The sequence below is a fragment of the Plasmodium reichenowi genome, chromosome 10 (genome assembly GCF_001601855.1).
Source record: "Plasmodium reichenowi strain SY57 chromosome 10, whole genome shotgun sequence".
Lineage (NCBI taxonomy): Eukaryota > Apicomplexa > Aconoidasida > Haemosporida > Plasmodiidae > Plasmodium > Plasmodium reichenowi.
In genome coordinates, this window is record NC_033655.1 from 979641 (window position 1) to 993070 (window position 13430).

Genomic DNA, 13430 nt, shown 5'->3' on the forward strand with positions numbered 1-13430 from the left:
AAAAAAAAAAAAAAAAAAAAAAAAAAAAAAAAAAAAAAAAAAAAAAAAAAAAAAAAAAAAAACGGTAGCTCCAAAGATTTTTCTAATATCATAATAGAATATATTATATATAGATAATAATATTTGAATATGAATATAATTATATATAAAAATATATTATAATATATATATAATATTTTATTAGTTTTTATATTTGTTTTATATTCTTTTGTATTTAATCTATTAAAATAAAGAATAATCATTGAGAGAAGTATTTTTTTTTTTTTAAATATGCATATATAAATTTATATATATTATATATATATATATATATATATAATTTAGAATTAAATAACTTTGTAAAAAATACAAAATAATTAAGAATATATAAATATTAAAAAAAAAGAAAAAAAAGAATAATAAATAAAGAAAATATAAATAATTTGAATATTATTAAAAATTTATTTATTTGAATTATTTATCATTAGTAGCCTTTAAAAATTTCTATATATAAAAACTACCTAGTTCTTTTTAATAATATATAAAACAACGTGCCAAGGACAAGAAAATAAAATATAAAAAATGTAATATGCCTTAATATATATATTATATGTTAATGTGTTTTATTTTATTTTGTTTTGTGTTTCCCTTTATATATATGTTAATAGAGCATATTATAATTTAAATATTTAAAGAAATACAAAATAAAGGTTATCACATTATCATATAAAATTCTAATAAAATATATGTCTTCAAATATATAAAGAAAAAAAAGAAGAAAAAAAAAAAATGAAAAAAAAAAAGAAAAAAAAAAAACGAAAAAAAAAAGAAAAAAAAAAGAAAAAAAATGATTAGATAATATTATTTTATAAACTCCAAAGTTATTATATTATATGTCATATTTTTATAATTAATAAATGAAATGATATTATATCATATATAAAAAAATTATACATATATATATATATATATATATATATATATATATATATATATATATATATATATATATTTATTTATTTATGTAATATTTTTTATTTAATACATGAGTGCTAATTCGAGAGCATATTTTTGTGTAAATCTTATGAGATATTATGGAAATAAAAAGAAAAAAAAAATATAAAAAAAATATATATATATATATATAGCATAACATTTAAATATGTGTGAATCTTATTTATTAATATAATATATTTTTATAAAATTTATATATTTCATTATATTGTACAAAAGAAAAATATATATATATATATATATATATATATATATTCATATATCTTACGTTCATATATTAATATATTCTTTAGTATGACTAAAAGAATTGTAAATATATTAACTAATTAATAATACATAAAATGTATTCTGATAAAAAAAAAAAGAAAAAAATCACCTAAGATCTTTAATAACGTAAAAATATAAAACACCAATAATAATATAAACAAATGAATTTTAAATTCAAAACAGTAATACATAATTTAAAAAGTAAATTCAAACATGATTTTGTGTCTGATAAAAAGCAATTATACCTTTGTAATTTTATGAAAAATAAATATAATGTATATGAAAATATTGGGTTGTTAAATTATGGTTGTTCAATTAAAAAATATTTATTTTACAATCGTAAAGAAGATCAAGATGAGGAATTTAAAGGTTCATTTAAAAATGGGACAATGAATGGTCTTAAAATATGGAAATATAATAATATATCATCACAAAAAGATACATATAATAATATATCATCACATAAAGATACATATAATAATATATCATCACATAAAGATACATATAATAATAGATTATCACATAAAAATACATATAATAATTTATCATCACATAAAGATACATATAATAAATATTATTATGCTCTTTTTAATAATAATATATTTAATCAGAAGAAATTATATATTTTTTTTATGGCTATCTGTTTGGCTTTAAATAAATTTCTGAACACTCAGGAAGAAAATAAGGAAAATAATAATTCCTTAAAAAAAAAAAAAAAAAAAATTATGAACAGCCATTTTTTTGGCTTGTCCAATGAAACAGCTAGCTGCTGTGGAATTATGGCATATATAGGAAATAGAGATGCTTCGAAGATATTAATAGATGGTATTGAAATTTTACAAAATAGAGGATATGATTCATGTGGAATGTCAACTATAAGTAATAAAAATGTTTTAAAAACGACTAAATATGCAAGTAATACAACTTGTGATGCTATTGAAAAATTAAAATCGAATTACCTGAACAGTCATAAAAATGATCATATAGGAATTGCACACACACGGTGGGCAACTCATGGATGTAAAACTGATGAAAATGCTCATCCACATGTTGATTATGGTGAACGGATAAGTATAGTTCATAATGGTATAATTGAAAATTATAGAGAAATTAAAACATTTTTATTGAAAAATAATATTCCATTTAAATCAAATACTGATACAGAGGTAGTAGCTAATTTAATAGGATATTTCTTAGATAAAAAACAATCATTTCAAGATGCCGTTTTGTCAGCGATAACACAATTAGAAGGTACATGGAGTTTTTGTATAATACATAAAAATCATCCTGATGAAATGATTTTAGCTTCAAATGGGTCACCTTTACATATTGGTTTCAAGGATGATGAAATTTTTATAGCATCTGAACATACAGCATTATTTATGTTCACTAATGAATATATTTCTTTAAAAAATGGAGAAATACTTTCCATAAGTAAAGATAAAATAAATGATTTAAAATTATTGAAGAAAGTGGAAAATATACCGGAAATAGCTATACAAAAAACTCCACATCCATATCCACATTGGACAATTAAAGAAATACATGAACAGTCAGCTACTTTATCCAAGTCATTAAATAATGGTGGAAGATTTAGTAGTGGAGATCATTTAGTAAAATTAGGAGGATTAGATCCGTATATACAAGATTTAAATAAAATAGAAAATTTAGTTTTGGTTGGATGTGGTACATCATATTATGCAGCATTATTTGCTAAATATCTTATGAACTACTTAAATTGTTTTAATACTGTTCAGGTTATGGATCCTATCGATTTTAATATATCTGTAATACCAAAGGAAAAAGAAGGAGTTATATTCATATCACAAAGTGGTGAAACACGAGATGTTATAAAAGCCTGTAAATTAGCAGAAGACTTAAATGTAAGGAAATTATCAGTTGTTAATTCTGTTGGATCAACAATTGCAAATATGACCGGTCGTGGTGTGTATTTAAATGCAGGTAGAGAAGTAGGAGTAGCATCAACAAAATGTTTTACCTCTGAAGTATCTGTTTTAACATTAATAGCATTATGGTTTTTTCAACATAAAAAAAATAACCAATCCAGTAATAAAGCAACATCCTTGATTAATTCTTTACATAGATTACCTTTATATGCTGGAGTAACAATTAAATCGTGTGAAAATACATGTAAAACATTATCAGAGAAATTTAAAAATACGAAATCGATGTTAATTATAGGAAATGGTTTAAGTTATCCTATAGCTCAAGAAGGTGCTTTAAAAATTAAAGAACTGGCTTATATACATTGTGAAGGTTTCACTGGAGCTTCTCTTAAACATGGGCCATATGCTTTATTAGGTGGTGAAGACAATATCCCTGTAATTATGTTATTATTTAATGATAACACCAAAAATGCAATGATCAATACAGGAGAACAAATAAAATCTAGAGGAGCACATATTGTATGTTTAACTGATGATGAAAACCTAGTTAAACATTTTGCAGACGATATCATTTTAATTCCAAATAATGGTATTTTAACACCTTTACTTGCGGTCATACCTTTGCAAATGTTGGCTTATTATACGAGTGTAAACAAGGGTATTAATCCCGACAAACCGAGATGCTTAGCCAAAACGGTAACAGTATCGTAAATACATGTGAGATATGAAAGCATTTTTTTTTAATATTTTTTAGGTAAATTTTTTTTATATATATATATATATATAATGTTTTGTTAAATGATTTTATCCAAATAAAAAAAAAAAAAAAAAAAAATACAATGATAAAAACATGATGTTGCCACATAATATATGTACATTTTTCATTGTATCATTTTGTTTATTAAACGAAGGGATGATAACATCAAGAGTGTGTTGGCATCCTTCATTATATTTACATCATATACATATCCCCATTTAAAAAACTGATATATATATTCCAAATTACAATAACGATAAACATCCTTATAATTTATATACCTATTTAAAAATAAATAGGTAAATATAAATGAATTCAAATATTGTGTGCATTTATAAAATAAGAAAATTTCTGAATTGTTCATGTTTTTTATTAATTTTTGTATTTTTTCCTGAACATCAAAATTTTGTTCAGGTGTTTCGAAATGATTAGCTATATTTAACTTAATATTATGAATACGTTCAAAGAGATTAATAAATTTGTTATAGATATATTTTTGTTCTTGATATAAGTTATTATTAATATTATATTTATTAATATAATTTAAACAGTTTGGTAAATGAATAGTTTTTTTTTTTAAATCATGTAGAGAATTTTTGTGCATATTAAAAGCATGTTCTTCATTATTATTTGTATAAAAAATAAGATCATTAATAAAATTTTCATATATTTTTTTTTCCATAAGGGTTCTTTCTATTTCAAAGAAATACAAAATGCGCTCTTTATTATTATTATTAATATAATTATGATCGTTAAAATGGTCACCTTTGTTGTATTCACTATCACCTTTGTTGTATTCACTATCACCTCTGTTGAATTCACTATCACCTTTGTTATTATATTTATGGTCATAATTTTTTGGTAAGATATTCTGTTCTTTTAAATTTACAAAATCGATTAAGTTATTCACACATAACGTTATAGGAGTTTTCAAAACATCCATATTATTTTTATTTCTCAAAATTTCCAATTTTATTAATAAACACAAATCTTCATTTTTTAAGGAGAAAACATTTTTCCTATTAGTTAATAAAATTTTGTCATCAATGAAAATTTCAATTTTATTGGTATGCACATTTTTTCTTAACTCGATGTTTTTTATATTACAAAATTTTTTCAAGTTCTGTTTATTTTCATCAAAGCAAATGTATGATGAGTTGTATTTTTTAAATATGGAAAAAACATTTTTATTCAACCTTTTCATAAACATATTATTTTATATATATATATATATATATATAATAAATGATACACATGAACTCACACAAATAAATAAATAAATAAATATATATATATATATATATATATATATATATATATTTTTATATAAGTAAATAAAAAGGATCTATCTATTTATAAATATATTAATATTTTCATAAAATTGAAAATTTTTAATAATAAGGAAATTTTAATTCTTAAAAAAAAATTAAATTAAATAAAAAAAAAAAAAATGAAATGAAATGTAATGAAATATATATACATATAAACGTTTCAACACTTTGATTATTAATGTAAAAAAATTATTATGTTAACATAAAAACTATATAATATTTATTTACATTTCTACAATGGATTAAAAAAAAAAAAGAAATATGAAAAGGGTTAATTAAAAAAAAAGAAAAAAGAAAAATACATACATATAATATACATATATATATATATATATATATATATATTTATATTTATATATACTTTTATGTGTGCATAGAGTTAAGATTTGTTTATGAATTATTTATAAATGGTAAGTAAAACATATTACTCAAAGGGGACTGAAAGCTTATTATAAATATATACATATAAATTATTCATTTATATATATATATATATATATATGTACATTTTTTACATATATATATTTTTAGATTAGAATATTCCTGATTGCTTCAACATTTGTAATAGGTACATACTCTTGTTATCATTTTCTTTCTTACATTGTTCATAAGTATTTGTATATCCTTTTTTAACAGCATCGACTAATATTTTTCTAACATTTTGATTGTTCAAAGATTGTAATATAAAATTTTTTAAATTTATATCATTTAATTTTTGGACCTTATTTAAAAGATAAATTATATCAACATCTTTTTCTTGTTTGATTGCCTGTGTAATATTATCATCGGCATTTTCTTTATTGTTTTCAAGATTTGCTTGTGGTTCTTTCGTTTTAAATCCAAGAACTTTTTTTTTTTTTTTACGTCCGAACATACCATCTGCTAGGTTTCCAAATCCAAAGAAATTATTTAACTCAGAAAATAAATCATTTTGATTATCATCTGATGAAGTATGTTGATCAAAGGATTCACTTGAATAATCACCATCATCATTATTATTATTATTATTATTTTGAATAAAGAAATTTTTTAAGAGTCCTGAAAAAATCGAGTTAGGAAATAGATCATCCATTCTATCTAAATTATTATACTGATAATCATTTTGATCTTGATCATCTAATGTATTATTATTATTATTATTAAGACCATTACCTCTTATAATAATTTGTGTATGTATATTATTACCATCATCCGAATATTTCCTTACAATTACATTTTTTCTTCTATTATTATTTTTATGATTATTGAATACTCTTGAATGTGCAACTTTTTTTATAATATCCTTTTCATCATTACAATCATTATATGGAATTTTTTTAGAAGATAATTCTCTTTTGAAATCATTTAACATTTCAAAACTATATTCTGGATGTGTTTCATATAGATTACATAAAAATTTAAATTCCTCTTCTTCTGACTTGGCATTATTTTTATTAACATTAGATGATTTGAATTTATGTAAAGAATAAACATTATTATTAATTTCGTAGTTAACAAATTTATGTATAATATCTGATGCCTTTTCATATCCTTGATTAGAAGAATGTTGTTTCTGATGGTTACTATTATTATTATTATTATTATTATTATCGTGAATTGTGTCATTTCTTTTTAATAATAACACACTATTGACTATTTTGTTTAACATGTTTTGTTTTTCTTCATTATTTAATTTTTTAAAAAATTCAGTGACCTCGTTATATCTTTTTTCATATTCCATATTTTTTTCATTTTTTTTTAAATAATTAGAACCATACAACAATTTAATCGCATATTTATTTATGACATCATTTGTAGTTTTACAATCTTTCATATACACATTGTCGTTTTCTAACTCCTTCGTAATTCTTACAAAATTTAATTCCTTAGCTTTCAATTGGTTATAAATTTCTCTACATTTATCTTCAATTTTAATTTGATCCATATGATTATTTCCATTATCATCCTGACTTTTTTGGTTTTCTTGTATATTTGTAATTCCGATATTTAGAGCATCATATTTTTTATTAAATTCATCTGTATTATTCAAATATTTTTTTGGAATGATAAGAATATTATTTTTTAAATCAAATATTAATTTTTTGTTTAATAAAAAATCTAAACCTAATAAAATGACATCTTTATTAATATATCCTAGATTACCTGAATAGATATATTTATTTAATTCTACAGGTATTTTATCATTCTCTTTAGTAATAATATTTATATGATTAATATTAGTTTTATTAACTTTATATTTATTTTTTAAAACGCTTTCAATAATTATACTTGTATTAGTATGATTATTATTGTAATCATTTGTTGTATTGTATATATTTGAATTGTTAACAAGTATAGTATTTAATGTACCCGTATCTAAGATACCTTTATATAAATGATTATCCACATATATATTAAAATATTTAATATTATTAAAATAATCATAAAGATTTATCTTATAATACCCATTTCCCTTTTGTTTCTCATATTCAATGTTATCATAATTTTGATCCTCTATATTTATTCCGTCTTCATTCCAATTTAATAAAATTTTCATTTGTACAGTATCCAAAACAAATGTGTCATAATTTTTAAAAAAATTAAAACCAATGATTCCATAAAAATTCATATCTAACTCTTCATTATTTATTACATAAAATGGAAATTGTTTTTCCTTTTCATGTTTTATATTAACTACTTTTTTTATATCTACTTGTGAATTATTTAAATGAAATAATTCTTTTATATTCTCTATATCCTTTTGTTCATATTGTAAATTTAAACCTCCATTTTTTTGAGAACTCTTCTGTTCAAAATCATTTTGTGTACCTATATTATTATTATTATTATTATTATCTTTTAATAATTCCTCATTTAATCTTTTTTCAAATATAAAACTATGATCACTACATAAATCAATAATAAATTTCTTTTCCTCATTATTTACAAATAATTTAGTATATAAAAATATATTACCATTTTTATATTCATATTTTTCTATATTTAAACTCGTTTTTCCTTTATTATTTATTTCTTCTTTACTACTAAATCCAAATAAATCAACTTTATTACTATATTTGTTCTTACATTTTCTTACAATGTTATTATTACCAATAAATTGAAAATATTTACTTTTCTTATTTCGATAATTACTTATATTCAATGCACATTCAATATTATTATTCAAATGTGTTAATTTCCTATCTATGCTCTTTCTTATATTTAGTGTTTCATATATATCACATAATAAAAAGGACCATATGAATATCACAAAATATAATAGCATTGTGTTCTCTTTTCTTTTTTTTTAAACAAACAAAGGAGAAGGAACATTTAAACTTAATATTTGAAAAAAAAAAAAAAAAAAAAAAAAAAAAAAAAAAATTTAAAACATATTGTTATTAAATGTAAAAGAAACCACCCATCCCCAGGAACGATTTCAACAAATTAATATATTATAAATAAATATAAAAATATAAAAATATAACAATATATGATAAGATAATAATAATAATTAAATATATATATATATATTATATATATATATTTTTTTTTTTTTTTGTTAATATTTCAATATTGTCATTTAAGAGAAAATATATTTGAAATATGTATAATTTTTCGGGCTTATTTTTAAGTCACCAAAAGAAAAAAAAAGAAATAAATATGATATATACATTATATCATATATCATATATATATATATATATATATATATAATATATCATATACAATACATATATTTATATTTATATTTTATTACGAGAAAGGTATTACACTATGTAATACATATATTAGAACCAGTTTCAGCATTTTTAAAAAATTAAATATATTAAATATATATATATATTATATATATATATATTTTTTTTTTTTTTACAATATATTATAACAAATATATATATTAAAAATAATATTTTATTACACTACTTAATATTCATTTATTATTATTCATTTATTATTATTCACTTATTATTATTCATTTATTATTATTCACTTATTATTATTCATTTATTATTATTCATTTATTATTATTCATTTATTATTATTCATTTATTATTATTTATTTTTCAAAAATGCGGCCCTTGTTTGATTGATCCTCCTCATTAATAATTTCTTCCTTCTTTTCATCCTTTTTATAAACTGCACATAAAAAAAAAAATAAATAAAAAATAAAAAGTATAAAATACATCATGGTATATATATATTATTCTACACATATAAATTTGTTTAGCCAATCCTTTATATTTTAAACCATTTGTAGTGTATAAAAAATATTATCTTATGTATTATTATTATTATTTTTTTTTTTTTTATTTTTTTATTTTTTTTATTTTTTATTTTTTTAAACTTACATGCTTCATCCTCTATGATATGTATAAGACCATCCCTTAGATTGTTTGTAATTAGAACATTTTTTTCTAGCTGGTACATTTGCTTTGTTAAATTATGTTGAAGTTTACTTAGATGAGTTTTATATAATATTTTATTTTGATATGTTGTTTTTAATTCCCCTTTTTTTTCTTTTAAATTATTGAACTTTTGTATAAGTATATATTTTTTTATCTTTAGAAAAAGTAAATATGTAAATGATATTTTTATTTTGTCTATGTAATATAAATCTTCATTCAAATTTTCAATCATACGTTTTAATTGCTTTGTGGTTTTTTGCCTTTTTTCCTTATTCTCTTCATTTCTTCTATAATTATCCTTATCATAAAGTCCAGATATTATCCACTGTACTAACGTTTTCTTCTTATTATTCTTTATATTTTCATCTTTTAAAAAATTAAAATCATATTTCTCATTCAATATATTTGTAAAAAATAAACTCATATTCTCTATCTTTTCAATCATATCTACTTCATCGTCTTTATTTTTATTTTGTCTCTCCAAATCTTCATTATTTGACGTATCTTCATCTATAATGTCGTGATCATCGTTTTTTTTAATTTCATACAATTTATGTTTTGAGTTTGTATTTATACCTTTCCCCTCTTGTATATTTCCCGCCATCCTATGATCATAATTATGTTTGCCATTCATTATTTGGCTTGATGTTTGAACGTTTTCATTTGGTCTATAAGGATTTTCTGTATGTACCTGACTGTTCATGTAATTATTCATTTGGCCATTCACGAAATTATTCATTTGGCCATTCATGAAATTATTCATTTGGCCATTCATGAAATTATTCGTTTGGCCATTCATGAAATTATTCGTTTGGCCATTCATGAAATTATTCGTTTGGCCATTCATGTAATTATTTTCCTGACCATTCATGTAATTATTCGTTTGGCCATTCATGTAATTATTCGTTTGGCCATTCATGAAATTATTCTTTTGGCTATTTGTGTAATTATTTTCCTGACCATTCATGCAATTATTCATTTGACCATTCATGAAATTATTCTTTTGGCTATTTGTGTAATTATTTTCCTGACCATTCATGCAATTATTCATTTGGCCATTCATGAAATTATTCTTTTGGCTATTTGTGTAATTATTTTCCTGACCATTCATGTAATTATTCGTTTGTCCATTCATGTAATTATTCCCCTGACCATTTATAAAATAATTATCTTGATTTCTCATCATGTAATTATTCCCCTGACCATTCATAAAATAATTATCTTGATTTCTCATCATGTAATTACCTTGTGCGTTTATGTCCCCATATTGCAACATCATTTTTTGTTTTTCATACATATTATACATATTAATCTGAAGATTAAGCATTTGAGAAAATTTATTTTTTTCTTTCAATAATTGGACCTTTTCAAAAGTTTTATCTAATGAATATAAAAGAGCTTTAAAGTATAGTAGGATATCATAGTTTTCGTATATATTCGTGTGATTAAAAGGTACCTGTTTTGTGTCTTTATCATTTTGATAATTTCGTTTTTTTAGTTTAATTATGTTTGGTTTTTTCTTTACATAAATAAATAGGAATATGGAGGTAAGGTAAAATAAGAAGAAAACAAAAATAAATTTGTTTAAGACTTCGTAAGGGAAAGAATTCTGGTTTGTTTGAATTTGATAAAATAAAAGTATCCACTTAAAAATGTTCTTCTGGATATTACATGGAAAATAAGATCCTATTAAAAATAAAATAAAATAAAATATATATATGTATATTTATATATATATATATATTACATTCATTTATCATGTGCAAAAACCAAAAAAAAATTACGTGTTTACTACATAACATATACACATGTGTACACGTTTAACAAATGTAAAATTTTTCAAATAAATAGATTATACATAATCTTTTTTATTTTGTACCTATTAAGGACATGAAAAAAACTGAGATCCATATAGGTATGCTCACGAATAGAAAAATTTTTTTATACTTTATTAAAAATGAAATATGATTTATAAAAAAAAAAAAAAAGATATTTAATAAGGATGTAAGAATAATGATATAAGAAAATAAATTTGCATAAAATTTATACCATTTTATTTTTAATAAATCAAATAATAAGGATCTAAAATTGTCTTGTTTATTCATGTCATTAAATATTTCGGATATTTGATTTTCCTTTATGTCGTTAATATAATCATAAAAATAGCTAACTGGTGTGAAGCTCATAAAATGAAATAGGAAAAAAAAGAAGCAGTTTAAGAAAAAAAAGGAAAAAAAAGAAATATAAATCTTGCTTCTTATATAATACACCATAAATATAGTTAAAATTAAATATATTATTGTTATGATAAACATAATTATTAATAAAATATATTTATAATTATACATGTTATTATAATTATCTTCATATATCTCATGAACGAAAATTTCTTTATCTTTTTTAAACACACCATAATTCTGCACATTAAACGACGTCTAAAAGGGAAATATATATATGCAACATTATATATATATATATATATATAGTATTCATGTTTTACGTTTTTTACATTTAATGTTTCTTTTTTCATTTTTTATATTTTATACACTTACCCTTATTAATAAAGATAGGGAGTATTCAAAGTTGTAGAGAATCGAATAAGCGTCATAATATTTTATCCTTCCCTTATTATCCTCTATGATACTTTTATAATTCTCTAATTTGGTACTCTCTAAAAGGAATATATTTATATATGTACATAAATGTGTACACATTATTATGTTTTATTATATATATATATATATATATATATATATTTTTTATGTGTTGATGTACCATTGTTGGATTCGTGTGCAAGTAACGGATTGCCTATAGTTATTTCATCGGATACTTTAAAAAAAAAAAAAAAAAAAAAAAAAATTATATATGATATATAAATAAATATACATATATATAAATATATTTATTTTTCATTTTTTATTTTTCATTTTTCATTTTTCATTTTTCATTTTTCTTATATGTGGACTACTTTGGTTGTCGCCGCTAAATTTTAGAAAGACGTCGTATGGAAAAGGATTAAAAAAATCATCATATATAGAAATATTGTAATCATTTAAATTCAAATTAATATCGAATAAATTTTTATTTTGCAAGTCTTTTTTATTTCTCATGATATTCTTTATGACTATGGAGTTTAAAAAGTTGTAGTAATCTGCTGAATATGTAAAAGTATCATATGATTTCTCCTACAAAAAGGAATATACATATATATGTATATATATATATATATGTGTGTATATATTTATGTATATTTTATTTACAAATTTATAGATAATACAACATGTTAATATGTCTTCCGTTTTACCATATTTGTGTGTGTTAAAAAATACTCCTTTAATAGAAGGTTATACTTTTTATTAATATGATCATATGAGCTTTGATCAAAATTTATTTTTAAAATTAAAAAAATAAAAAAAAGGCCGAAGCAAGATATATTAGATAATTTTAGGATACTCATATTTTTTATATTTTTTTCGTCAGATATAAACATCTTTTGTTTGTTTAATTTTTTATTCACCTATATTATGTTAAATAAATAAAACCACACATATATTGTTGTAATATATATATATATATATGTATGTATGTATGTATGTATTTATTTTATTTTATTTTTTTTTACTTGAAAGAAGAAAAGATATTCCTTTATTTTCAACCAGAGTGGAATATTTCTTATCTTGCAATCTACAAAATTAATAAATATATAATATATATATATATATATATATATATATATATATATATAGTGCTCATGGTTTTAATTTTTTTTTTTTTTTTTTTTTTTTTT

The 13430-nt window shown here is 20.2% G+C and overlaps 4 protein-coding genes across 4 annotated transcripts in view; 1 reads left to right on the forward strand and 3 right to left on the reverse strand.

Moving 5' to 3' along the window:
• Positions 1–1421: 1421 nt before the first annotated feature.
• On the forward strand, positions 1422–3878 carry PRSY57_1024500 (glutamine--fructose-6-phosphate aminotransferase [isomerizing], putative; the record flags this gene model as incomplete). The annotated part of the gene is made up of 1 exon (XM_012907834.2): positions 1422–3878. One exon carries the CDS (start codon positions 1422–1424, stop codon positions 3876–3878), a length of 2457 nt encoding a protein of 818 aa, XP_012763288.2.
• A 170-nt stretch (positions 3879–4048) lies between these two features.
• PRSY57_1024600 (hypothetical protein) lies at positions 4049–5134 on the reverse strand (the record flags this gene model as incomplete). Its single annotated transcript, XM_020114890.1, has 1 exon — positions 4049–5134. The coding sequence occupies one exon, from the start codon at positions 5132–5134 to the stop codon at positions 4049–4051; it is 1086 nt and encodes a 361-aa protein (XP_019970436.1).
• Positions 5135–5787: 653 nt separating this feature from the next.
• On the reverse strand, positions 5788–8520 carry PRSY57_1024700 (hypothetical protein; the record flags this gene model as incomplete). Its single annotated transcript, XM_012907836.2, has 1 exon — positions 5788–8520. One exon carries the CDS (start codon positions 8518–8520, stop codon positions 5788–5790), a length of 2733 nt encoding a protein of 910 aa, XP_012763290.2.
• Positions 8521–9294: 774 nt separating this feature from the next.
• Positions 9295–13430, reverse strand: part of PRSY57_1024800 (putative membrane protein) — a gene marked incomplete at both ends in the record, with an annotated part of 4827 nt that continues 691 nt past the window's right edge. The window contains 8 exons of the mRNA XM_020114892.1: positions 9295–9374; positions 9587–11329; positions 11523–12078; positions 12196–12314; positions 12419–12472; positions 12612–12828; positions 12948–13160; positions 13266–13327. Coding sequence (XP_019970437.1) covers positions 9295–9374; positions 9587–11329; positions 11523–12078; positions 12196–12314; positions 12419–12472; positions 12612–12828; positions 12948–13160; positions 13266–13327 — 3044 coding nt within the window. Of the gene's footprint in view, positions 9375–9586; positions 11330–11522; positions 12079–12195; positions 12315–12418; positions 12473–12611; positions 12829–12947; positions 13161–13265 lie in introns of the transcript that reaches the window.